Here is a 27,734-nt window from a genome sequence, read left to right as displayed (position 1 = left end):
TCTTACAAACCAAGAGCTCCCATAAATCTCAGACACCCTTAGCCAGGCCTTTTTAGTAGATCATGTGGTAGTATCAGAGCTCTTCTCCTGCCAACACCTGCAGCAGAGAGAAGGGAATCCTAAGATCTAATCCTCCACAGAGTCTTTGCCACAGCTGAACAGTGCTTTGTGCCAGCCTTCCTGATCCTTAGTGACTAAAAATTTCTTAGATTATAGTTATCCTCATCAAGTGAGGCATAAAAAATATTCTGCAAAGTTTCATCTACAGCATGTACTCTTCCTGGAGTCAAACAGACAATAAGTATTAGATGATAAAGAATATACACTCTGTTCTAATCTCAAAGTATCCTTCCACATCACTAATGATATCATATAAAATCAACCCTGCATTCATTAAGACAGCTATATCAACAGACAGCGAGTGTTATATAAAAGCTCTTAGATAAGAACAGGCAACATTCTGGTACATGTTTACTTCCTTTTAATTAATGAGCAGACTAGTTGCAGTATATCTTGTTAAATGAGATGTAAACATAAATGACCTCCACATATGCCCTATCTTTCAAAACAGCTTTTGACAGGAGCTGCTGGAACAACCTCTCATCCACGCTTGCTTCAGTGCTACGTCCACTGCTCTGCCACCTTGAAAATGGAAGAGGCTGCATTTTTGTGCACAAAGAAATAAACCAGCAGGTATTAAAGGTGCATCTGGAAAACACAGAGGTTCCCCTCTGTGCCCATGAAAGAAAATGGGATGATACTAGAAATACACTGGAACTTTTCAAGAGAGGATGGGATCTGCTGTGGAGACTGCACTACTGGGAAGGAGACACCTCGTGACATGTCATGGTGGAGGAAAAAGGGACAAACTGAAATGAGCCAAATGAACAGCACAAAAGATGATGGAAGGACTGGTTTATTAAAAAACATTGGAAGGGTGAGCTGTGTTTAGATGAACTAAGTAACAATGACCATCCCAGGATGTTACAAGGCTTGTTTCAGCAAAGGCAAAACAAGCAGTTTCCTCGGGCAGGGGACAGGCTTCATCAGTTATGCCTGAGATCAGCAGCACCAGGTCTTCAGGCAGTCTTTCCTTCAAGCTTGAATGACCCTCTGCTTCTGCAATTCCCAAGGAATATTGGAAAGAAAAGATGATGAAGTGATATGATCCTTGTCATAGTCACTAAGATGAAAGAACTGCTGTTGATCTCACTGGGTCTAGGACGTGTACTCATTTCACTATTTAAATTTTCAATGGAGAAGAAAAACTCTTCAGTTATTTTATTTGGTAATCACAGAGCTCTGCTTCTGCTTAGTGGTTTTTTAGGTTGTTGGGTTTTTTTGGTTTTTAAATCTTTGTGTAGAGTTTCTTCTGTCACTTCCAGGGTTTGGCCAAAGTCAGTACCCATAGAGTTGTGAAGGAATCTGGTAAAGCTTAAGACATTCAAAGTCAAAGATGCATTTTCTTCATGCTGTGTTTGCAACCATGACACTTGGGTCACAGTTTGATGCCTTGTGACATATGCTTGTAGCAGGCAGCAGCATCCTCTTGGAGCTTTTCCGTTTTGTCAGTTTGTGACATAATCTGAATGTTGAACAATTCCATAGCATAGGAATGCAGATTAGTGCACAGACTGCACTGTGAATTATAACCACACTCTGGAAAAGCAGAGTTGTCACCACCTCTACGTCCATGGGGTTACTGAAAAGCTATTTCTCAGACAACATTCTCAGATTTCAGGAGCAAATGATGTAAATACAATTAATGAAATTATCTAATGAAAACAGAAATTCAATTACAGGCTTCACATTGTGTCTCAATTACTGTGCATACGTCAGAATTATTGGGTGTTAACAGGATTGATAAAACAAAGAAAATGAACAAGTGAAGGAAAAAAATCAACTAAGTGCAGTAATAAAAATGCTCATAATTAGCATCTTTGTTTTACTGAAGGTATCGCAAAGCTTCAATAGCAGTATAAAGCATCGGAGAATTTTCAAACACCATTATAATAAAAGAGAAACCAAGAAATTCAGAAAGAATGTGCTATATTAACTTGATATTGCCATGGTAAACAGTTTTACAATCTTGTAAAAAAGATTAAAAAGATCACAGGTTACCATGGTACCATTGTTCCCCCCAGCTTCATGTTTTCAACACAAAATTGAATACTTTAAAGGCAACATGGAGCTGTACCTTCTCCACTGTAAACTCATTCATCCTTTTCTGTGGGAAGCTCCAATAACCAGCACAGGATTTTTTCAGCACTTCTTTGTTCACCAACTTGTTATTTATAACTCATTATAGTTTCCACAATTTAAAAATTAAATAATTTCTGGATACAGTTTTCCAAGGCAACTTCAGACAAAGCATCTGAGCCAGATTTTGCTCTCAGGTACACTGCTGTAGAAGCGGGAACTTTCTGGGTTTGTCTGATCTCAGCTGAGATTAGCAGTTAATCAGCCATGTGTTCACTTGCTCAACAGCAACAAAATACTGCCAATTACAAAGCATGCTCCTGTCACTCCAGATGGACAATGCTAGAGGGGCAGCTCGGGAAATGAGAAGGGAAAGCCTGTCATACAGTATTAAAGCAAGGAAGACAAGGACACATCGCCAGGACCTTTTCATAGGATCATAGAATTGTTTTGGTTGGAAAAGACCTTTAAGATCATTGAGTCCAACTGTAAACCTAACACTGCCAAGTCCACCTCTGAACCATGTCCCTAAGCACCACATCTACAAGTTTTTTAAATAACTCCAGGGACTCAACCACTTCCCTGGGCAGCCTGTTCCAATGCTTGACAACCCCTTCAGTGAAGAAATTTTTCCTAATATCCAACCTAAACCTCCCCTGATGCAAATTCAGGCCATTTCCTCTTGTCCTATCGCTTGTTCCTTGGGAGAAGAGACCAAGATCCACCTCACTACAACCTCCTTTCAGGTAGTTGTAGAGAGTGATTGCAGCAACCATGTTGATGTGACATGAGTGACTCCTGCAAAACACACAGTGAAAGCAGAAAAGTCAGGTTGCAACGTTTTGTACCCAAGGAGAACGCTTTGCTTATCTATGGAGCAACCCTTCATATATTAGTAGGACTTTCTCCTTCACAGGAGTGCTGTCTCCTCCTCTTGACACATCACATTGCCTAAAGGCAAGAGAACTCCAGAGTTTTTTCAACTCCAGAGTCCTCTAAGCAACCTCACTGGCCCTCCTGCCAGCTGTGCTGCCAACAGTGCCAACAGTGCCAACAGCTGTACTCGTCTTGGAGCCGCCCTGGGAGACAGCAATTGCAGCTCTGCCATCTGTGGGCACCCGCCAGGTTCCCTCACCTGCAAGTCTCTTCTCCACAGGGGATAGTTTCCTGCCCAAGCACCAAGGGACTTTGGGGGGAAAAAAAGAAGCAGAACTTCACTCCTCCTCCTCAGGCTCAATACCAGAGGCTCTTGTCCACTTAAATAAATGTTATTTGTAGAGCTCACCTCGGTAGCACAGGCAGTGTGATTACTCAAGTGCTGTACCAAAAACATTGCACAGAGATAGCTGTAAAACATCCCACTCTTTCTTCTCCCCCTGCTGCAGCTTTGTCTATAGTGATTATTCGCATAAGTTGCTCAGATCAGTAGCTATCAATGACTACACTTATCACTTAATGTTCTTATATAAATAAGGTGTTTATCTTCTTGATGAAGTGGGTATTTTTGGCTAGGTGGAAAACACTTTAGACATCAGCCAAGTCTCCCATAAGGAGAGCAGCTGACTTGCTATGACACAATTTACAATTTTTATTTCAGTCCCATATTTATACAGGTAAGAACAGTGGAGCTGGTTCTTCTCACCTGTATATTTAGAGTGGAGCATGTTTATTAAGCATTTGCAGGATCACAACGCAGGTAAGTTGATGTGACTTTTTGGGAACACAGGAGGAATACCAACATCAAGGAAAGAGTTACCACTTTTAGTTACTTTACCAAGAACAGCACTTCATACCTTGGCTGATTTATACCCACACAGCGCAACAGGAAGGCTTCCTACCTATAACTGAATGCTCACAACAAAAAGTTTCTAGTCCCAGGTTTGAGATGTTGCATCCAACAATCTCCTTTCTCTTAAATTCTCCACTATGATATTACGCTTTTTCTCCCTAAGCAACATGTACACAAACATCTAAAAGGAACAGGCTCCAGTCAATTAAAAACTAAAGGACCAATTTCAAAGACATTGGTCTGAGCTGGGTGCCTGGACCTCACAGTCCATTAGTGGGAATTCAGTATCGCATTTGAATAACCTCCTTCTGAAACTTTTTAGCTACAAGAAGTTATTTTGGCACTTTGCCCTTGCAGTGTAACCTCCTGACCCACAGGCAGAAATTTTGCTGAAAAACAGCACTGGGTTACCTACCCTCTTCCGCCACAAACTGTGGCAGCTGAAGGCTGCTGCTATCCAGCAGCTGGAGGTTTTCACACACCTCAGCATGGGAGTGCAAAGCTCTGAGCCCCCAAACTCCATACGACTGCCAGCTTAGCAGAGGTTTTTTGGTTCTTGTTTTGTGGGGTTTTTTGTTGGTTTGGTGGGTTTTTTTACAGCTACCAGTATTACCAATTTCCTGAGGTAAAGAAATATATCTATCCTAGCTAGATATATTCCATGTCTTCATTTATACTGACAGAAGAATGTGTTGTCAAGCTGCAATCAGAATAATGTGTCTTCTTCTGTTCATCAAAGTGTAACCAATGAGAAAAATTTCAAAATAGTCCAACACATTTTTTCCTGTACTTTTCATGCATGTCATACAAACATGATGTATCAGCTATGCTAGAAATTGAAACAGTCTTTTAGACATGCTGGATTGTTTCTCATTAGCATATCCTCATGTCAGTAATCAAAATCAATCAACTTAAATCAAATTAATTCTCCATGTGTTCAGTTAAAATGTATACCGTATGCTAGCTGAAATGTATACCAAAGCAAGACTATGCTGCTGTATAAAACTCCTTTCTGGAGCTACCTCTAACAGCTACATCGGGTCAATTTCCATTTAAATACTAAGAAAACCTTTGTATGACTATTTTCAACCAGCCTTGTGTAGCTCTAAAGGAACAATTAACTGACTTGCTAAAATTGGTCATTAGTGACACATTACAATATTTGCTGCCTCTGTTGGGTCCAGTCAAGGGTTAAAGACAAGAGTTTACTCCCTGTTCAAAGAGGACTTCTGAGAAATCCCAATTCACAAGGTGTATCTGGAGTCTCAGCTTCAGTAGCATTTGCAAGATTTATATGATGCTATTTAGAGTCATCGCTTACTCTACCTGGTTAAACATCTGTCTGCTGTCAAATTTTCAAGGTAGGCCAAGCTGGAATGCACCAGCTAACAATACCAACCACTGCTAAACATAATTTGTATTACAAGAATGCTTAGGACCCTTCACCATGAAGCCACTGCAGAAAGGTAACTCAGACTGGCTGGGCAGCACCTGCTCCAGGTGCTGTGGGAGGTGGCTCTGGCCAGGAGGATCAGCAGTGAGCATTCATGGCCACGGAGCTGCAGGAACCACCACCCCTATCAGCACCACAGTTGCCTCCTCCCAACTAGACCATCTACTTTGCATTCAGAAGACACTGGGCAGACAGCTCTTGGCAGATCTGGTTTTGGGTTTTATCCCAGAGTTTAGCTGCAGAATCAATGTCAAGTGTAGGATTACACACATCCTGAGGGACCAGGTGAGAGCTGAGCCACCCTACAGTTCACTCAGTCTTCAGCCTCTCTACTGCAACCACTAACAAAACCAGCTCTAGTGCACTGTCTGAAATTGGCTGGGAAGTGGACATACAGCCCGTTTTTATATTAAATCCATTTCAGTTATTTTAATGGCCCTGTTCTACCTTGATTTCAAACAGCAGGAAACCTTTGCTTCCCTCTCCACTCTCCTTACCAGAAGCCTCAATTTGTACTCGATGAGACTTGTTTTTCTCTCAACCGATCACTGTCATATGCCTAACTAAATGTGTCAAGCAAACAGTATTATAAGAAATTCATAAATGCTAAACCTCTAAGAGGCTTAGGAATGAGAAACATAATCGAGTGTCACTGCCAGAGGCAGAAGAGGGTTGTTTAGGAATTCTGATAAGCACCAATTCAGCAGATACTCATTTTTATGCTAGTTAACCAGAAACAGGCAGCTTCAGGAAATAGAAATCTTTCTCTGCCTCTGTGCTCATTCACCATGGGGTAGAGAAATCACTGTGCCATCTCAGATCAGCGGTTGAGGTGTTTCAGCATCTGGTCCTGTACTGCACAAGCTTCTGATCCAAACAGTGACCAGAAATTGATGTTTCTGGAATAGACACAAAATTGCAGTGGAATACAATTATGTAAAACTTTACTAACAGGGGAAATATCTTCCTAACTTAGAAGCCAATCACCAATAAACCAGCTTGTGGTGGACCTCCTTTTCAATACTGTTTCATGTATAACTGTAAAACTGAAATCTCACCTCCTCCCTTGCCTTTACAGCCAAACATGTGGAATCAAAGTCCCCAGACTTTTTATGACATGATGCTCTCAATGTAAAACTTTTTTTTAATCCCATAGGTGTAATTCAAAGGACCTCACAGGTCCCTCCCTCACTGGTAAAACTGTACACTGTGACTACAGGGTGCTCTCTGGTAATTCTTGGTCAGAAGCCTTAGAAAACCACTGTCATCATACACATCAGGCAAGTTATCTCATATCCCACTTGCTAATAAATTTTCAGTCAAATTATCTGTTACCAACCCCTGCCTCTCCTTTTTAATGGTAACCAAGGAGTTATGGCAGAAGGACAACTGTAAATTGATGGGGTTTGGTCCCCTCTCAGCAGAAGCCTATGGCTGGAGATGGGGAACACACAGTTCCCTGGGATGGACTCACCCTGGTCTCCCCAACACCCTCCCTGGCAGCAGTACTTGCTCCTGGGGCTGCTCTTGTTTAGTACTTCTGTTCACAGAACACCGTGCACAGGCTTCAAGAGCCAGAACCTTTTCCCTTGCACTCTTCTCAGCTTCAAAGCACAAGAACATTTTGCACTGAGTAGACAGCTAGACAGCCCCTCTTCATTACTTTCCTGTTGAGCTCCTCCTGGATACCTGCAGGTAAATCCAGCCAGTATTTAATCTCTAAATTTGTAGCAATATTTCTTGTTTTATTTTCCTGCTGGTCTCGACTGCAATATTTCATGTGCAGGTACAGTACACACTGATCTGGAAACTGAGTTCCCATAGAAATCTGTCCAAAGGTCGTCTTCACAGCATCAGAACGGCGCCTGAGCACAGCACTACAGATGACCTGATAGAGGCATTCACTTTGCTGTCCTGATCTAGTTAACCAGCAATCACATTACCTTGTTCCTTCAATACCTCTGGGCTCACTTCAATTCACTTTGGTCTGATCTTGACACTATTGTATCTGCTGCTGTTAAGATGCTCTCCAAAATAGAGTTTAATTTTATAAAGGGCTGAACATCTTCAACTCCTGTTTCACCAGTGGAAGCATATTTTTGGTCAAAACACATCTAGACTCAGAGTGATCACTGCAGCACTATTAATTAGCAGATAGAGGCTTCCATTAAACTGTCTGAATGGAGGTAGAATAAAGTAGTCAACAAGCACATTAGTTGTCTGTCAATTCTGACCTGTCATATTCATTAAAGCCAAAACATGCATACACATAAAAGCATCCTGCACTGATAAGCTAATAGCAAATTACTTCCTTGTGGTTTCTACAAGGAAAACATCCTTTTCCTTCAGTCATTTTTTGCACTCTTCTCCCTACATCTATAGGAATTTTCAATAGCATCATCAAATCAATACAGATACACAATCTGGTAAATGTTTTATGTTATCAAAATAATTCTGAAGACATATTGACTTTCATGACTCCTTGCTACTTTCAAAATTCAGTTTCCTCCCATAGACAATCAAGAAAAATCTCTGAATAGGTTCACAGTCTTCTGTTCACTAAAAAAAACCAAAAACCAGCAAAAACCCCATACTTTGCAATGCTATTGTGAAGGAGGAATTCTGCAAAACAGAGCTGGAAAACTGAATTCTGTTACAAGTTGAAAAAGCAGAAAGCATGCTTCCATTCATTTTAGTCACTGCCAAGCAATTTCGTTTGAATCTGCTGAAGGCAAATTTCAGTGTAAAGTATGACAGCTCAAGATCATCTAGTTACTAAGATGAATGCCTGTTAAATCTTCAGTTGGGACTATTGCCTTCATTTATAAAAACACAATTTCTGCTCCAACAACAGAATTAGCATAAATGCCGTGACAGTCTCGCTCACAGGATCTGCCAACTACATCTTCTTTCTTATTACAATCTGAGATTGACGTCAGCAGTATTCACAACCTTTTGAGAACTCATTCTCCAGTTTCTACTTAATTTGATGTCTCAGAACATTTATATGACTCACAAAATTTGGTGTTTGAAGCTTCAGGACACAAAGATGGAAAGAAATCCAAAGGAAAAAAAAAATTGTGTTTAATATAGTAAAATAATAGTAAAGAAGAAGAGCCAGAGAAGATATAGTCAGGTGCTATTTTTGGCAAGGGTTGTGCGGTAAAAGACGTGCGATTTTCTCTTTCATGACTCAATAAAACAAAAGAAACACAATTTTCTGTTCCATTCATTACTCATAGTGAATGAAGAGGTCAGTCATAAAAGCAATGTTAACTGTATAGGATTTTGTAGTGACCTGCAAGAGTTGAGCAATACTTTGAGACTGCCAAAACAAAGAACCAAACATCAAGCCTCTCAACAGAGAACACACCTTTACGCAGAACAGACATAGAATCTGACTCTGGTAAAAAGCTCCTCTGGAGTCAGAAGTTCCTGCTGGAAACAGCTCCAAATTGCACGTCTGAATTCAAAGGGCAATCTGTACTGTGCAGAAGTGCAAAACTTGAGAAGAGCTCATTTCTGAGGAGTAGGAAGTAGGATGTAATCACTGATGCCAATAAAGATTTCAATCTTGCATAGTCCTGTCCACTCCTCTGCAGATACACAGGCATTCCACATTCTTTGGATGAAGGGGAGACCATGCAGATGGGGAGATGCATTCCTGATTGCACCTCACAGGGAGACAACCTACTGCAATGCTTCCGCTCTCTCTGCTGGTGGTGCCTAGTTCCAACCCTGGGTCTCTACAAATCCACCTCTGGTCAAAACTGAACTATCCCTCCTTTGCTGAAAAAAGAACACCAGTTATACAAATCCCTCAAGCCTTGACACACTGTCAAATTAACACTCTTACTGTTATTAATCAAGAATTTAATAGATGAGGTCTTAAAATTAACATATCTTGGGAATCTTTTAATATAAAAAGCGGAGATCCAATGAGTCATGACTGAACAAGTCACTCAGCATCTCCCTTTGAGAGACAATTTTGAAAAAATACTTTATTGAACAGACAGATTTTAGCAGAACACACATGACTTACCTGTGGCATGAGGGCAATTAGATCTTTATCAATTCTTTTTTAATATCCATAAAATAAGTAGACTAATTAGAAGTGAAAAATCTCCTGCTTCTCATATTTCCTAGTAACAGTCCCAGAGTAGTTAGCAAATATTACAGCCTGGATTTATTCTCACCTTCCTTCATGACAAATATATTAAAAAAAAAAAAAATCAGTGCTGCAATGCTTCTCTGATATTTAGACTACCATGTAAAAAAAGAAGGGGAAAAAAAAAAAGAGCCACATTGCATGGATTCTGAAATTATAACCAACAAATCAAATACCACCACTTTCTTCTCTGCCCTTGTATTAAGTGATAAAAAGCTGGGGGATGTGGTTTGCCATCACTTAGCAACATCAGGTTTTGACATGCAACTGGAGCTACCACACTTCCCAGTCTCCCAGCCATGTGGAGAGGATTTCCACAGCCTGTGCTGCAGATGGGAGCACTGCCACGTGACTTCGAGCCAACAATGCAGTGATGCAAAGATGCTGTCGTGTCTAAGCTACAGACAGATTCTGCAAGTACCACTGATCCAGGTGAAACTTCCCATTAAAACAGTAAATACCTGGAAGACTGAAACCATTTCCAGATTTAGGTGAAAGATTATTCAAGTCACAGTTTTGCCATGACAATGGTGTGGATGAACTTTTTGCTGAATTTGTTCCCTTTAGATTTTTTGCAGTCTCCTGATAGAATAATAAGTAGCTCCTATGCATATTTACATCAGAATTTTAGCAGGCAATCTGAAATAATTTCAAACACGTCCAAGACTTCAGAATGATGGCCACAACTTTGAACATGCTACTGTGGAGTGGGGCATATGAAACTCAGAACAGCACCAAGTACATCAGGGGGCAGAACTTTAAGCAGATTCTTTCCCTGGAAGAGTTTGCTTTTCCCTAAATAAATCATTAACCAGCACAAGTGAAAGGATTTTCTTAATTTTACATTTCCAACATCCAAAAATTCAGGGGTGACCAAGCAGTTCTCACAAATTTACCTCATTTAATAGCTGTGCAATAGTGACTCTTCCTGTATGATATTTTCAAGATGAAGGGTATTCTTATAAAAGAGGAGATCCATTTTACTTAGGATAGGAGCCTTAAACAAGTATGGCTTTTCAGCTCTTGCATAATTCTAGCACAATATTTGGAATGATCATCAGTATAGAAATACAGTTCGTCTGGAGCCCCGAGTTCCTATAATCAGCCAACTTATTCAAGTCCCTTCTGTGCTTACACCGTGTCTCACACTTAGGAAAACAACCTAGGGAGGGAGTTTGGTGAGGAAGGATGCATAAAAACAAGCTGAAGAGCTTTGCCAAATGCATTCCTTCCTCACCTTGGGAAGCACTAAGCCCAGACACAAACCACCTCGCAGGAAGGCAGGAATCCACGTGGTGTTTGAGCAGACTGACTCTTCTGCAACAGCAGTTCCACCCCTGCAGAACCCAGCCCTCCTGGGCTTGATGTTCGGGGCTTGCTGCTCGTAAGCCAGCACTTATGAGCACTGCTTCTTTGGTGTTGCTTTCCACTGGAATTAATGTAATCATTAAAGGTACTGGGGTTTTTTGGTTTTCATTTCATGGTCCTGCTTTGGTTCTACTCTAGTTTTGTGCTGGTTTTCACTCCACTCACTCGCTGGCTTTAGGGCATGTCAGCATGCTGCAGTGTTGTCATCCACACAGGCCCTCACTTACTCAAGACAGAGCTAGCTCCAAAGTGGAGATGGCCCAGCTCTGTCAGCACAAAGCTCTGCTTAAGCTACATTAGGCTCAAGCCCCCTGCCCTGCTGCACTAAGCACAATCTTCCTGCTTTCAGACAATGCATCTCCCCTCTTTGGGACTGGAGATGGGAGAAAACCACTGTAAATCCAAATACTCAATGGCATTTCAACTTCTATACCTTAAACTGCCACTAAAGTTTCTTTCTCTAATGGCTGCACACAGACAGAGCTTTCTGTCTGGTAATCAAAAACAAGCTTCCACAGTCCTGCAAGCAATGATTTCTGAAATAACACAACATTCCCAACAATGTGTAACACAAACCTTCAGCCCTGGGCACTGTAGAAATAACACAGGAATAAACTAGCACTTTGTGTTCGTCCCATTAGGAACTGGAACAAATCCTGCCACGCTGTGTTGCAGCAGAGAGGCAGTTTGCAGTAGTTAGAGTAAGAGAAAGGAAGTTTAATCACCCCTTCTGATGCCTAACTAGCTCTTTTCTTGTTTCCCAATCCTCTGTTGCCTTCCATTTAGTCACTACACCTCTACAGAGGGAGCAGAGAGCAGGTATAAAAGACTTCCAGCTGAATGTATTTTACAGCAACACTGAACAAACAAAAGTGTTTACATCTGATGATAGTGGAGACAACTCCAGAGCGGGTTGATTCTGTTTACCTGTACTGTCCACCAAACTGTCAAAATGTTACATGACAACACACCCCAAATGACACTTATCCTCAGCTGACCTCAGTGGGACTGTCACCATCATCACAGCTGAAGCTGGTAACGGAAGTTAAGAGTGTCTCTTTAGAAACTGCACACACATGAACATGCTGAGGTCTGATTTTCTTCACAGTTTTGATACTTATACAGCCCAGCAAGGCCTGAGAGAGGGTAGGAGAAGCCTTGCTTGGCTCTAAGTTTCCAGTGTTGTTATTCCATGCAATCCACTGATGCACCAGCATGCTTTCTTCTAGTCAGAATATTTCTTCTCTAAAAAGGAAACAAGTACATTGACTTCCTCTCTTTTCCCCGGCTCTTCTTGTTCACTCTTACACACAGCTCCATTATTTCAAATTCTGTTAGGACAGCACTCTGCAAGAACTATCCTTACAGTTAATGCAAAAGTGTTCACAAATGCTCCGATTTCAACAAGACCAAGCCAGGGTGCATAACACAGGGCCAAGAGAAAACTATAGGAAAAGTGGTATAGCCTTAAAGAAATGTATACAGCATGGGGCTAAAATGCACAGCAAGGAAGCAATTTAGCTTTTGGTGGTAATACCAATAGGAATGTATTTTTTAGCCTTTCAATAATGTAGGACAATTTTAGAGTTAAAAAAAAAATTAAAATACATTTGATGGGAGTTGTCTTTCTTCCCTCTTAAAAAAAAAAAAAAAAAAAAAAAAAAAAAAAAAAAGAAAAAAACCAGACAGGCCCGCTGACCACCTGGTAAAGGACTTTCCATGGACTTATCAAAGCTGACTCACACCAGTCTTCCACAATTGGGCACTCAGAGCACTTACTTCCTTTCAGAACTGGGAAAGGCTCAGTGCCCGCTGGCAGTCAGCGGAGCAGGATGCAGTTACCATGGCATTCGAACACTTGGTGACTTCAGAACTGCTCGTTATCACCAACGTAGGGACCAAAGCAGAGGAAGCAGCAGGTGGATCTTTGAATAAGCACATGCAAAAGCAAAAGCAGCATTAGGGTGAATATCCTGCCTAGTAAACATCCTACGCACAGACTCCCTGTATGTTCTCTTTTATTTTATCATGTTGGCTACAAGAAAAGCAGAGAGACAGTAACACTTGATAGACTTCACTAGCATATGTGCACCCACGTATCTACATACCACCCTCCCTCCATGACTTTACCCTCTAGCACTGGTACAGATGTCTACTTTAGTTTGTCAGAGTGACTAGCCAGCAAGAATCTGGCTGAGAAAGTATCATCACTGAGCCTTCTTCAAGTAATACACACAGTTTCATCACTTGAGTCTTTTAAACTATATGAAGTTATTTCAGTTAATGAAGCACAGCAGCTCATAACACAGTGCATTTATCAGCTCCACTCACACCTGCTCCTCCCAAGTTACAAACCCCCTTGTCTCCTTCTGTTCCAGTTTCTAACACAAATTAGTAGCAAAGCAATGAGTATCTGATAAATGATTAGCAAAGAAATGGATTAGAAGCAGAATAAGCAAAACCGAAGGACTTTTCAAACATAAAACTGCATGAGAGAAGCACAGGATGCCATGTGTGAGCTAGGTAAAACACGTGGGACCAGCAGCTCCATTTGGAAGGAGGGACATCTTAGCAACACAGCAAAGCCTGGACCGAGACAGAAGCAGAGGACACACTAGGATCCCTAGGATACAATTTCAGGCTGCAGTGGCCCCTAACTATAAAGGCAAGGTGCTAAGCTGATAGTGAAAGAAATATCCATCCCCAAAGAGGATTTCTATGTTTCCCACTTTGCCACTCTCATTACTATTTGCCAGGCAGCCAAAGCAGCTCACCAGAAATCCAGGTTGACGTCAGTGTCTCCCAGTAAACGTTACATTGTTCTGCAGATGGCAGAACCTAACCAGCAAGCCGTAGGCCTCCCAGTTCTCCACACTGCAGAGTGTGCTGCATTTTTGTCCAGTTTCTGGTGCTTCTCACCAGTGTTTCCTTCTGTCAGCACCCTACATATCTGCAGAGCCCAGCGCTGCTGCCCTCCAATACAACTACACACAGTAGTTAGGTGGATCTCTGAGCACACTATGGTTACACTGCAGCTTCAGCACAGTTTAACTACAATAACCAGGAAAGATGTCATTTTGGGGACCTGTTTATTAAAAGAAAAAGAAAAAAAAAACACCCACAAAAATCACAGATTATTTTATGTTGTGGACAGGGAATAAGATCACCATTTCCCATGTGCTGGAAGGATCACCACTCATTTGCCTTTCTATCAAATCAAAAGGTGCTTCAGACATCCTTACAGGACCCTCCCACCACATCACTGGAACTAGCCCTTGCTGACAGAAATACAAAAAATCAGTACTCAACATCTGGGAGCTTAGTTCACCCTGTTTAATGAACCAGAATTATGTTAAATAGCTAGACAACAGAAAATAAATTACAAAGTCCCCACTGCTAAACTCCTGGGTACTCCAGTTGTGCTACAGGGTACAATTTCTCACATCTGAAAACCAGTTTTTGTCGTCTCAGGTTCCTGTTTTTATGTCTAAAATCAGCCACTCAGCCTACTCATAAGTGTTGTATAAACATGACACTGTAGTAGGCAACACAATGCATGAAAGTTATAAATGTGAATAAGCTCTACAGTTATATTTTCTCACTTGACCAAAATCTTATGAGACAGTTTAAGTACATGCTCACTTGAAACAAATACCATGAGAACACATAAATTCCACCCACTGTATTACTTTGTAACTGATCACAATGAAACCACGTATATTTAAATATAGAATATATCTAGTCATTATGTAGAAGATAACCCTGTGAAAGAAAATCATAGTAAGGGTGATTTTGATAAGACAAGGACAACTGGAAAATGTTTTGAGGCACATGAGTCTAAGACCTTCTGTAAAATGATTACTGGAAAGTACCAAAATATCTATCCTGATTTTTTTCTGTGAAAAGCATTAAATGCAAGGGGCCAGGAGGTCAGCAACTCAATTGTCCTTTCAAAGCTTAATTGCCTTACTATATCAACTGAAAAAATTTCCTTTAATTCTTCTAAGTACTGTTTTTCCCCTACTGGACAACCAGTTAACACTGGCCCATTTTCTCAAGAAAAAGTCCAAATCTTTGAATTATCAGCAGCTCTTAATCAACTAAAATAAATACCCTGGACCCTGCTCTTGGATACAGCATGGTACCTCTGAATGCAATATTGTAACTTTTTTCATTTTACTATAATGCACCAAACAAGGGCAAACACTCCATATGCCCGGTAATTCTGCAAAGATGCAGCATGGAGAGATGCTACACCTTGCAGTGAGAGTAAATCCAATATTGTAAGCGGGAATAACTCCAGTGGTAACAGAGCTGAGTCTGAAGTTGAATTTGGCCTTCACTGTAATGTAGATTTATACTGAGGTAACAGTGGGATTGAGGTGATTAAGCATAAACAGAAATAAGCCTTCCATGTCAACTGTTTAACTGCAAATCCAGGACTGCCCTGCTCAGCAAGCTTAGCCTGTTAAATAAATTCAATAGTGAGTGGAAGAAATTAAAAATCCTGGGTGGTTAGTTAAGTTTTTATTTCTCTCCCTTGTATCACTCTCACAACTCTAATCTTAAAGACCATTCAGAGTAGCATGAGCACCAAGTTCTTCCCAAAGCAAGAATATTATTACTTGAGATATAAACAAGACCTTGGAATTGAATTACAGACACTGCTGTTATATCTCTTCTCCAGTCAAATATTCTGCATTGTGTTTTAACATAAGAAGTAGTGCTTTACGGCCACTTACCCCTAATGTTTTTTATTCCTGGGACCCTGTAGGTCCTCAGTGCTGCAAAGAAGATGTAATCTTTGCCTCTCTTACAAGGATCAACCCACTCTTTTCACTATAATGACTTTGTCCATTTTAGTTCTTTGTCTAAACAGCAAATCAGAGGATTTCACAACACCTGTGAATCTACTGAGCAGAATCAGGCCCATTAGATCTTTACAGATACGCATTGCTATTGCATCTATACATTAAATTACAGAACTCTTACGATCTCTTTTTTTAGAAACAAGTTTTGTACAAGCATTCATGTTTAAAGTCAGTGCTTATAAAAATCTGAGCAAAAACATGATGGGAATGGGATGTCAGGGGAATAGATGATTCTCTCATCTGAAGTGCATAATTAGCTCTTGGTTAAGTGTGCAATTACCATTAAAATTTACAATCAAGTATGACAGTGTTCTAATTTTACCTCCTTTAAATGAAAGAATTAACTTAGTTACCAGTGTTACCTCTTCAAATCACTTCCCTATGAGGCAAACTGCACAGTAACATCCTTCCATCCAGGCGACAACTGATTAAAAAAGCTTTTTAAAAAAATGCATATTTGCCTTCTGGATGGCTATGCAGTTTGGGTTTTATTTTAGTTTACATTTTTTTGTTTTGTAATGGTAACTGCCACTCAGCATAATTACCAGTTGTCGTATCTCTGTTTGGAAAGATCCTTCCCACAAAAGCAGAGCGATATTGCTTTGCACCCTATTTGAGCTGCATCTGAAAGCTGTAACATGGTTTTCAGACATCCACTATGGCTAATCTCAGACCCGTACAGGTTCCAGCAGTTAAGCCATAGAAACATTTTTGTTACTGGGAAAGAAAAAGCTATACTCATCCTAGCAGTTTAAATCTGATAAGCTGCACTGCAGTCTAAATATGCTCTCCATCTGAACATCATATCCTTTTTGCCTTTTAACCTAAAGTTAAACTTAACCTCTACTTGCCTTTGAAAAAAAGAGGTTGAAAGTAGTTTCAACTCTAACATCAGCTGCCAAACCCTGTATTTATTTATGTTTATTATTAATTACATATATGCTTATAGTATGTGCAACAAAAATGAGACTCCATTGTGTAGGGTGTTGTACAAAAGTATCACGGAAGTGTAATGAAATTCCTCACACAAAGCACATATTGTGTGGTGTGCAAAGTGTTGTGGTGTGCAAGTGTTCTGGGCTAAACACTGACAATGATTTTCCATCAGTAAATTTGTGCTACTACCCAAAGAGCTCATGGAATTAACCTACACTGGACCAGCATGAAGGACCCGCGTTTGCCCCTCAGCAGTTAACCTCACCGCTACGTTGCTCAAGAGTTCTGCCATTATTACTACTTATCACCAAGAGACACACAAATGCACAGGAGAAGGGAAAAAAGAAATCTCACATTGCTTTCACCTAAAATCAAAATCACTTTTATTCATTCACCCTGCTTCCATCTGGATGTGGACAAAGTGGCCTTATCTAGCTGCTAGGCAACCTGAACGCTGCATTAACTGTACGCATTTGCTAAGAATATAATAATGTTACCTTTGAGATTTATTTATAATAAAAAACATACCTAGCTGAAAATATAATAGCTTTCCTTCTGTAAATAGTAATTAGCAACTCTGGGAATACAAAACTGTTGGTCAAGAAAGAAATAATCCACATGTACACCCCACATGCAGAGAGGTATTATAAACCGGTTCCTTACAAATATATCGTAAAGGAGATGCTATACAGGAAAGTATTGTTACAGATTGCAGTGGCATAAAAAAATTCTAATCCAAGAAAAACATTTATGTAGATACTAGAATATCTACATAATGTAGATATTATATAGATATTAGAAGATCTACATAATATATTAATATATTTACATAAGAAATATGTTAAACTAGAAATATTTAAGCTAGCAAACCTCATGCAACTACAAAATGAACTTTCTCAGGAAAGATCATTTATTCAATTTACATAAAACCACCATTCCTAAACAAGACAGAAAAGACTTGAAATTAAAATAAGAGTCAACTGATCTTGGAGTTCTTTAACGAAGGAAAAAAACCCCACAAAACGTTATTTCACATAATCCCTCTCTGGATCATTTTACTGTTTTCTTCTCTAGAAGGAGAGCTATCATTCTACCTTAAAAACATTATGAATATCTTTGCTGTGTCCCATTCCTCTCGAACTCAAGAGAAAGAGATAATCCTTTCAAGTCCTTTCAAAGTAGGTAATTTCCCAGACTGCTAAATCACTAGCACAACTGATAGGAATATTATTAAAATACTGATTTGGGTGATTGAGGTGTTAATGTCAACTAAGCAAGAGGCCCACTAACGACATCAAAACTGAACAGAGCAGTATTCTTTTCCAATTGTTACATCTGCCAGCTTGTCAAATCCTGATTCACAAAGCTCATCCATTTCTATTGGAGATATTAAGCATGAGACAGGCCAGAAAGACATTTACTGACACAGCAACACACTGTTAGTCTTTACGTGCAGCTGCTTGGCACTTGAAGCAGGATGAATTTTTCTTAGCTTTAAGAAAACCCAAGGAGCTCTTTGTAGCTGGGGTCCTACACCCAAATATTCTGCTTTTCTGTTCAACACAGGCAAAAGTCAATGTAAAAAGTCCCCATGATCCCTGATCTCTCTGGATCACAGCACAGCAGTAACTCCCCCTGCACACCTTGAGATTCGCAGGACACAAATCAAGGTTATTTGTGCACAGCCCATGAGCGCCTCGAGTCTGCCACAGCTGCACACACTTCAGAGCTCCACAAGCACCCATGAACTGAAAGACCTGGCCCCACAGAGCAGAGAACATTAGAGGTTCTTAGAAATGTTCCTCTCTAAATTCATAAATACATTTCAAGTGGCTAATTTAAACACTTGTACCTTCTCCTTCACTCAGTTTCACATTAAACCTGATTCAGGTAAGACTCAACATCAAGCCTAGGGGAAGCATAATTCAAAAAAATGTCAACATAACTAGAAAGTTGCAAGTCAAAGCAAAGAGTTCAATGAGCCGCAGGGCCCCACTCTCATAGAAACTCAATAGCAGCTGTAAATCATTTAAAAAAATAACTGGAAGACAGGTTGGTGAGAAAACTCTTCCCTCCTCCACATAGGAACACATAGTTTTGGTATGCTAATGGTCCCCACCACTACTAAATGTACCCTGAAGGATACATTGAAATTACAAGTTTAGTCTCAGGACAAGCAGGAGGTAAACAAGTTCAAATACTATGATTTTTATAGAGGTACACACTTCATATTTCTGTTAAGGACATTAAATCATGACTCACATGAGGAATCCATGCAAGGAGCACAGAAAGAGAGAAGAAAAGAACAGTTCGAGTTGCTCTGGAAACTGTCAAATGCTTACATGAAACTTTTATTGAAAATAAATTTTAAATCAACAGTGTTGTTGGTAACTCCAATATTACAGGTCCTGTAGATAGCAGCCTCTGAGGAATCCACCTGACATCTCTTTTCATAACAAGTTTAAGGTTATTAAAGCCTTTTTCCCACCAAAGCCTTCAAACAGATTTAATTAAGATTATTGCTTAATTCATTTTAATCCCAGTACCTTTGCAAAAAACATAAATATTTCATGGTGCCTTCTTGTCTTGCTTTTACACAACTTCTTAGAGAATTTCACATTCCAAGATTAGGAAAGACAAACTAGATGGAAATCAACCTTAGTCGTTTATGGGGCCTGAAATCCAAACATTCTTATTACCTAAATCCTAAATTAAATCAGTTTCAAGTCAGGTTATGACATTAGTTTCAATGCCAGAATTTTGCAACATGAAAAGGCTTTTTTATTAAGTAATTTGTTTATTCTGTAACACAGAAATAAAATCAAACATATTGTTGCAGTTAAAAAAAGAGTTCCTCATTTTACATTTTAGATTCTCCCTATTTTATTGTAACTATTCAAGATCAGCCAATAAATTAAAAAATATGATTGCTGTAATATTACATTTAGATAAAATAATTAAAGACTAATTATTAATCAAGTGTATAGAGATCAATTAGAAGACTATGCTCGTAGCTGGGGCAGGATTTGGGTAGAAATGCTATACAGTTTCAACTCATCTTCAAGTCTGAACTTTAAGATTAACTTGTGGGACAAACCATTAAGTAGTTTGCAGCTACTTCAAGTTAGTAAGCTAACTGCTTTGGAATTGTTTAAGAGAATATTAGCCTCACATCTTCTATTTGAGATCTTTTGTTTTTATGCAAACTAAAAGAAAAGAATCTTGCTAACTGGAATCCCAGCTGCAGCTCTGTGGTACTTTAAAACACAGCAGTCTGAGCCCAGGTTTCTTAAACATGCTGAGTAACCCCCTGCAACACAAAGTGTTTAAGCACCACCAGATTAAATTGCATTTGCATCATAGGGTCCAAGCCATTTGCCAGCAAGTAGAATAAAAGAAAACATTTGCTTTCCATAAAAAGGAACATCATGAGCTACTGACAACTGCTTGGCTTTGGTCTGCCACTCTGCAGCTCAGGAACTTTTTTTTTTTTTAACTACATTAAGATGCTGCAATTCAAAAAGGCTGAAAATGTCCCATGTCAGGGTGTTTGAGCATAAGGAGCCTCCAGCTTACCTGCACTAGTTCTCTTCCCACTTGATTTACCAAGAAGTTGTGAGAGCAGACATGCTTTGAAGCATACCCCTGTCTTACCCCCGAGGAATCCTGGATGGATGGAGCGAGCTGGCTTGGCGCTGAGCCAGTGCATGAATTGAAGGAAGATACGAGTATCTTATTTGGAGGACATAAGCTGATAGTAGAAGCTATGTGTAGAGTTCACCCATTGGGCGCTCACTGAATTTCTTCATCTACTAGTGCTCACTCAAAAAGTGCTACTGAAGAGCTCCAGACCTGCTTTGGGTTTGTTTCAGTTTCATAGGACACTGACTCCTGAGAATGCAGAGCAGCTGCTTAAGACAGTATCAGGAGTTCCAGCAGTTGAGCGAGACAGCACTACAACGAGAACTTACCCAGCTGTACTGCAGGGACACAAACGATACAGCCACACTAAAGTTATGAACAATCAAAATCTATATTAATCCAAAAATCTATTTCCAAACAAACTATTTCTTACCATCATATCTTTGCTGGGATTAATATAAAGCATGTTTGAAAATGCTGGCACTTACCCAAATCTGCAGTTTCACCCGCTTGTCATTCCTATAAACTGTTTTCACTTTGAAGTCAATTCCTACTGTGCTAACGAAGGCTGGTGTGAAAGTGTCATCGGCGTATCTGAAGAGGAAGGATGTTTTACCCACGCTGCTGTTGCCAATGATCAGGAGTTTGAACATGTAATCAAAATTTTGATCTGAAGTATCTTTCTGCCTGTATCTGGCATCTGTTACTGAAGCCATCTAAGAAAATGACAAACATTGAAAAAGAACAGATTTAAGAGCAGTTCAGCATTTGTTTTCCTTAACTGTGTACCATATGTTTAGCTTATCTCTCTTATTTCTAATATGATAACCACTATATCTGCTGAATAAAGGGAACACACCTTGAAATCTTATTTTAAATCCTGGCTTTAAATTTCTATTATCCACTTGTATGATTTCCAAATACAAGAAATACACCTGTTGCACTGCTTTGTGTTTAAAAGAGTAACAGATGGCTACTGCAGATTGTTCAAATACTAGTGGGGAAACAGCATTCTTTACTCCTGTGGCAGGATGTCACTGCTGTTGCTCCAATAAACTGGAGTACTGCAAAAGAACTAAAATCTGTGACAGTGCATCCAACTGTGCAACTCATTAAAGAGCCTCCAAAGCAAGTAAACCTAAATAATTCCTTTTATGACTACTAGGGAAAATCTGCATTTCTAGCACCTGCTCGACCACCATTTTATCCTCTGAAAAGTTCTGTCCTCAACATTTACAGGAAAAAAAAAGAAAAAACAATGGGAGAAGATAGAATATCAAGAATTTCAATGGACAACTTTGAATCTATTCAGCACCCATCTACTCTCAAGACTGCAATAAAAATAAACAGCACCTGCATAAAATATGACAGCTCAGTGGGGCTCCAGGCAGCACATCACACAGATAAATTATCCCTTTTGCTTATGGGGGAGGTGAGAGTTGGGGACATTAGTGGGGAGGAGAGGGCAGAAGATGCAGCCTCATATACCCCTCATTCTCTTGTGAGCCTGAACTGGATTCAGAAACCAAAAAACAACTGCAGAATACGAAATATCAAGATGGGTGGAATTCACTGAGCAGCCCTGGCTGCTTTAACACATGCAGCTCAGACACACCATGGGAGAAGGCAAAGCCCTGACTTTTCATCTCTGTACACAGCAAAAGACAGACAAAATTAATAGAGAGGAGAAAAAGGAAACTTTACATTTTAACAGATATACCACACTGTTAATCTGCAATGCTGTTTCAAAATCTACCCCACATCAAACAAGCAAAGGTTTCAGCTCCTTATAACCAGTCAGGGGGTTGTGCAAACTGGGGCAATTAGCAGCTACTCGACCACCAAACTAGGACATGCATGACTTGTATCAGAAAGCACTGAGCGGAGACCAAAGCCTCTTCTTCCCCCAGCATCCAAAGAAATAAGCTAATTTTCCCCTCAGCTCAGATTTGTGGGCATCTTTGGGAACAAAACTCCCACTCTCACCATGTGCCCAAGTACTTTCCTTCTTAGTAAGTCTCACCTGCACACAGGACTTCACTCCCTCACTGAAAAAAAACAAAACATACAGTTCAAAACTCACTGTAGTTAAATAAACCAAAATGCTGTCCAAAGGCAATTTAAATTGGGATGACAATTTAACTTACATTCCCAACAGACGGGAAACAAACCAAAACCAACCCAGTTTAAAATTCAGCAAAACACGCCTGACGGTTTATCTCTGACTAAACACGTGCAACTTTCTCACACAGAAAAGGGCTGGTGCAGCAGACATTTTGTTCACAGATTGCATTAACAAGGGCAGTTTCTGAAGAACTTTTATCTGTAGCTCAATAGTCAACAGCTGCGCTGAATGCCATCAAATCTTCCCCCAAGTGATTCTCTGTAGGATGCAACACAATTCTGATACACACTCTTCTGAACTTCAGCTGCTATTCAGTGAGACTACAGTCCTTTGCAAGCACTCCAGAATACCCAACTACAAATTTTCTTCTCACCAGTATATCAGAAAAGGGCTCTTCTACTCATGCCTTGGGGTTCTTAAAAGATATTTCTAAAATGAAGAATTCAGCATCGAACTGACTTACACACACACCCCCCTCTCAGGCCAATGCACTCACTGCCTCAGTTCAAGCGTTAGAAATCTCAACTGCAGAAGTTATGTATCCAGATGATTAGTCAATTTGTACCATCACCAAGCTGGAAGACAGTAAGAAGTTCTATACTTAAGTAATTTGTCTTCCTTATACACATGCATAACTTCCACAAATGCCCCTGAGAACACCCGTGCGCTTACTAAAGAAAAAAAATTTAAAATCTCTACTTCTCCATTCCACTCACAGAGGCTTGACAAAAGTGAGATGCCCTCATCACTTGAAGCCTGGTCATTACAAGATTCAGAGGCAGACCTTTAGCAAAGAAGTATTCCACTAATCATACAAGACTCAATATCTTCTTTCTACCTTTGCCTTTGCAGAATCTGTCCACACACTCCAAGCTGATCTTTAAAACGAAACACTGCTGCTTCTATTAACCCCCCTAGATTGCTATAATCAAAAGTGTACCTGGCTACAAATGCGACTTTCAGATCTCAGTTAAAAAAGCAATTACAGAATGCGGCCAGCTAGAGCAGCTTTGTTAGAAGCACAATGTAGAAAATAAGATCAAATGATACTTGCACAAACACGGGGCTGTTGTCATAGAAGCACAACACTCGCTGGCCTGTGCGTGCCACTGTGCCACGCTGAAGATGCTGCAGGCCGGCTCCTTGAATCATTAGAGGCAGCGCTGGAGCACAGAAATTTCAAAGAAAATTCCATCCCTTTGCTTACATTCGACTTTTCCCTTTCCCCTTCTCTGGTCAATAGAATGAAACTGAAAGGACTTCAGTGCTAATTACTCCTCTGATTTCAGATCGTTACTGAAGCTGTACTCCACCAGCATTTGGGCTGAAAGTGTTCACAGGGCTGCCCCTGAATTTGTGCTTGAATCCTGAAGCCAGGAACCAGCAGACAGACCCTTCTCCCACTTCTCCTCCCCTCTCTTTCTCTTCCCAACTTGTTGTCCCACCCCTGCTCCAAGCGCTCCATAGTTACACCAGTCCTGAGGACAGCGCAGAGAGCTGGTTCACAGAACAGAGAGAACCCAGTTAAAAATAAATCCTCCTACAACTTCTCCTGTTTTTCAGGGCTGTTTTTAAAGTTGGTTTGGTTCCTGATCCAGCACAGCTGAGGAAGCCAAGCAGAGGGGACCGAGCGGTGGGAAGCAATGGCAGTTGCTATGCTACTGAGAGGATGGTCCAACAAATCACATCTCCTGCAGACCCTCCACACCTGGCAGAGATGCAGCAGCAGAGGGAAAAGGTGACAATGCACCGATGTGGGGCAGCTCCCGTCCAACTCATCAGAACAGCTGGCGCAGTCATCACTCCCAGAGGATTTTACTCCCTCCTTGGTGAAAGGACGTTTTGCTGGCAGTGTAACCCCCTGCTCTCTGGGTACCCAGAGCATCCTGCTTAGGACGACTGCAAATACAGCAGCATCTCTGCTGGCTTTTAAGGACATGCAGACTAAGTAGCGTTACGTTACAGAAGACCAAGTCAAACAAGACTGGCACGCAGAGTGCAAAAGAGAGGCTCATTACTGTTTCCATTTTGACTGCCTTGGAAGCATCCTCAAGAAAATACCTTTACAGGAAAGATTTAGCTACACTACAGAAAATCCACTACATAGGAGAAGAAAAAGCTGCCAATCAGATCATCCTTGAGAACACTTCAGTATGAGATGAGACCTTGCATCTCTTAGTTCTTTGCCTGGGTAGCCCACTTTGTAGCTAAGAGCATACTAATACCGACAACCTGTTTTCCCCATATGCTTTAACATCAGGAACAAAGTCTCAAACACATCCACTTCCAACTAGTTTTAAGAGAACAGGCAGTTATGTGGCTATGAGATACTTATTATTTTCCTACTGAGGAAAAAGCCTGCCGTGTGAGCTCGTCTTTTATTAGACAGAGAAACCACATAGGAAAAAGATGCTACAAATGCTCTAAAGCGATAAAATCTTAATCAGAGCTTATTAACCACCAAAGAATATGTTCCGCAGTCCTGGTGCCTCTCCTGCCTTTATTTTCTATTTCGGTCTGATGAAGTTTAAAAAAAAAGAAGTCTATCACCCTAAGACACCTCCACGGGAAACCAGGCTTTGCTGCTTTCAGTACTCACTGAAGTGTGTCATATAGATGGCTCCACACAGCTGTGCTCTCTAATTTGTGACCAACGTCATGGTGAAGAATCAAACTGTTTTGTAGTGTAACAGAAATCATCAAAGTGTTACTGCTCTTACAAATCACTAAAAGTGGTCACTGCTGTCCCTGTTCTGCAGTATTTACTGGCTACAGCCAACTTCAGTGAAAAGCAGCACATGAACTGTCTAAAGCTGATGGTGTTGGCTAGAAATCAACTGGTGTATCTCGCCATCCACTTATTTCCAGAAAAAAAACAAAGGTTGACTTCAAGTGTTGCCAGCCCTTATGGCTCTGGGTACAAATTAACAGAGGGCTGTACTTCTCTATCCTCTTGCAGACAAGAAACAAGAAATCTGATCATTACCTTGGAAGTTTAGGCATCTCTGTATTAGCAACCACATGGGTCTGTTCACAGGCATGGCAGTTTCCACATCCCATTCTCTCTCACAGCATGACGAGGAAGAAGTTTGAATGTGGAAAAGAATCTCCATCTGCTGCCAGTCACCTCAGTTAACCATGAAATTTGGCCACACCAACAGGACTTCTACTTCACACTACACACTAAGACATATCTGTAATTTCAACTTGTTATGAAACTGTGTGTTCTGTATATTACAAGTTCTGTGCATTTCTAACAGTAAAAACATCTTTTAATATTTGTCACTGCTTTATTTTTAAAGCCAAAACTGAAATTTACTACCTGTGTTTTGCACCATATAGGACCAGTGGCAATTTAAATGTGGCTGTTTGACTGTTTCATCATCATCCGCTAGCATACACACATTTCTTTTATTAGGCAGATGAGAAGATGGTGGTGAAATCACCCCTCAATATTTGTAAGAGTCAAAGATCTTACGACAGCACACAACTCCAGGCTGGGTCCAGCCTCGTTTTGTGTGTCTTCAGCAACTGAGCCTCTGCTGTTTCTCCTAACATACTAGTTTACTGCCCTACAGAGCTATCAGTATTAAACCATTCCTTTATTTCACAGTCCATACTTCTTTTTTCTTACTTCCATTTTACTGTTCCTGAGTTCCAGTGCTCAACAGAGACAAACTGAGAGAAAAGTTAATGACTTCTCAGCCTAGAAGGAGTAAGTGGTAACAGCAGGCAGCGAGAGAAGGGGCACAAACACAACTGTACCTGTTAAGACTCCTGGCTATCCACAGGCATTGAGGAGTGCAGAAGGAAGAAAAGAGATTGCTAGATACTCTCATTTGGTAAAAACAGAAATAATGAGGCTAAATGAAGGTAGAAGTTTAAAAAAAAACCACACATACATAGTGCTAAGTCAATACATTGTGCTAAGATCATATAGATCATGCATGTGCCAAGGCTCTTACAGAAAGGTGAGGACAGGAGCACTGTAGACAGCTCTGAAGATGCTAGGAGACTGGAAACTATTCTGTAAGTTATGTGGTAGGGAAGAAACAAAAGTAGCTAAACCAACAGATTTCTTCATCTCTAATATTTACAGTTTAGCAGTAATCCATGAGAGACATTACTGACATGCAGCATAACTTCTTTTCAAAAGAGTTAATACCTTGAGGGCTTTTTTTCCCCCAGAAGTCTCAAAAAGTGCATCTACATTAAAAATATGCTAGTTCACAAATTACGCATCTATGTCCATTTTCTACTATAAAAACTCACTCCTTTATGTGCTCTGTCATCTGAAAAAAAGTATTTTTTTTGTTTTTCTTTTTCAGGAATTAATCCAAATCCTGAATCAGATTTCTATCAAGTAATGGATTTTTTTTTTTTTTACAGCCAATGTATGCTGTCAGAAGAATAAAGCTCATAAAGGAAATAAGGCTGTGACCTTAAGGAGTCTTATACACATTCTGTACTACAAGAGAGATGTATCAGAAGCAGAAAACATAGCATGAGCAATTAACATAGCTGCTAATAAATATTGCAAGCAAGTGATAGTTACCGATTTAGATCTATAATCCATGAGACAGATGGAAGCTTTGCTGTGAGTATATGAATCAAGAGAGTGGTCACACTGTTGAACCTGCGATGTAGAAGCAAAAGGATTACAATGTTTACGATAAAGATGGCTAATGAGAATATTACGTAAGAGACTAATGGGTAGGCAGGTTAGACTGTGAACACACTGCTGAGTAAAGGTCTGAGCTTCCTTCGCTGTCGGTAAAGGGGAAAGCTCTGCAGCATGCAACGGGTACAGAAACAGTGCTTGAGACAGATATTAAAATAACAGCAGATATTTAGAGCCATCAGTTTAACATTTATTAAAGGGAGATTATCTTGATTAATTTAAAATAAAAGTTCCATATAAATCCTACAAGTGGATGCAAAACCTCAGATGAGAATCGTTACACCTTTCCTGCAGAAAGGCAGCAAAGTACATGGAACCAAGCAGTGGCTGAAACACATCTGTATACATCGGCCTTCTGCACAAAGCCCAGGTCAAATCTGCTGCGCCGTAAAGGCAAACTGCAATAGGGTGTGGAAATGTCTGCAACTTACAGCACATCTATACAGAAATAACTGCCTTAAAGTAATAGTTATTCTAGATTCAGAGCAGAAAAAACATAAGA

The 27,734-nt window shown here is 40.3% G+C and overlaps 1 protein-coding gene across 1 annotated transcript in view; it reads right to left on the bottom strand.

The window, feature by feature from the left end:
• The window catches only part of LOC104532204 (ras-related protein Rab-3B), a 52,438-nt gene extending 25,311 nt beyond the window's left edge, over nucleotides 1–27,127 (bottom strand). The window contains exons 1-2 of the mRNA XM_010177342.2: nucleotides 27,107–27,127; nucleotides 20,915–21,142 (exon numbers count right to left, since the gene is read on the bottom strand). Coding sequence (XP_010175644.2) covers nucleotides 20,915–21,142; nucleotides 27,107–27,127 — 249 coding nt within the window. The remainder of the gene's footprint in view (nucleotides 1–20,914; nucleotides 21,143–27,106) is intronic.
• Between the last annotated feature and the right edge of the window lie 607 nt (nucleotides 27,128–27,734).

Source organism: Antrostomus carolinensis, unplaced genomic scaffold, assembly GCF_000700745.2.
Source record: "Antrostomus carolinensis isolate BGI_N321 unplaced genomic scaffold, ASM70074v2 scaffold14781, whole genome shotgun sequence".
Lineage (NCBI taxonomy): Eukaryota > Metazoa > Chordata > Aves > Caprimulgiformes > Caprimulgidae > Antrostomus > Antrostomus carolinensis.
Note: the sequence above shows the minus strand (reverse complement) of the source record. Positions and strands in the feature narration are given on the sequence as shown.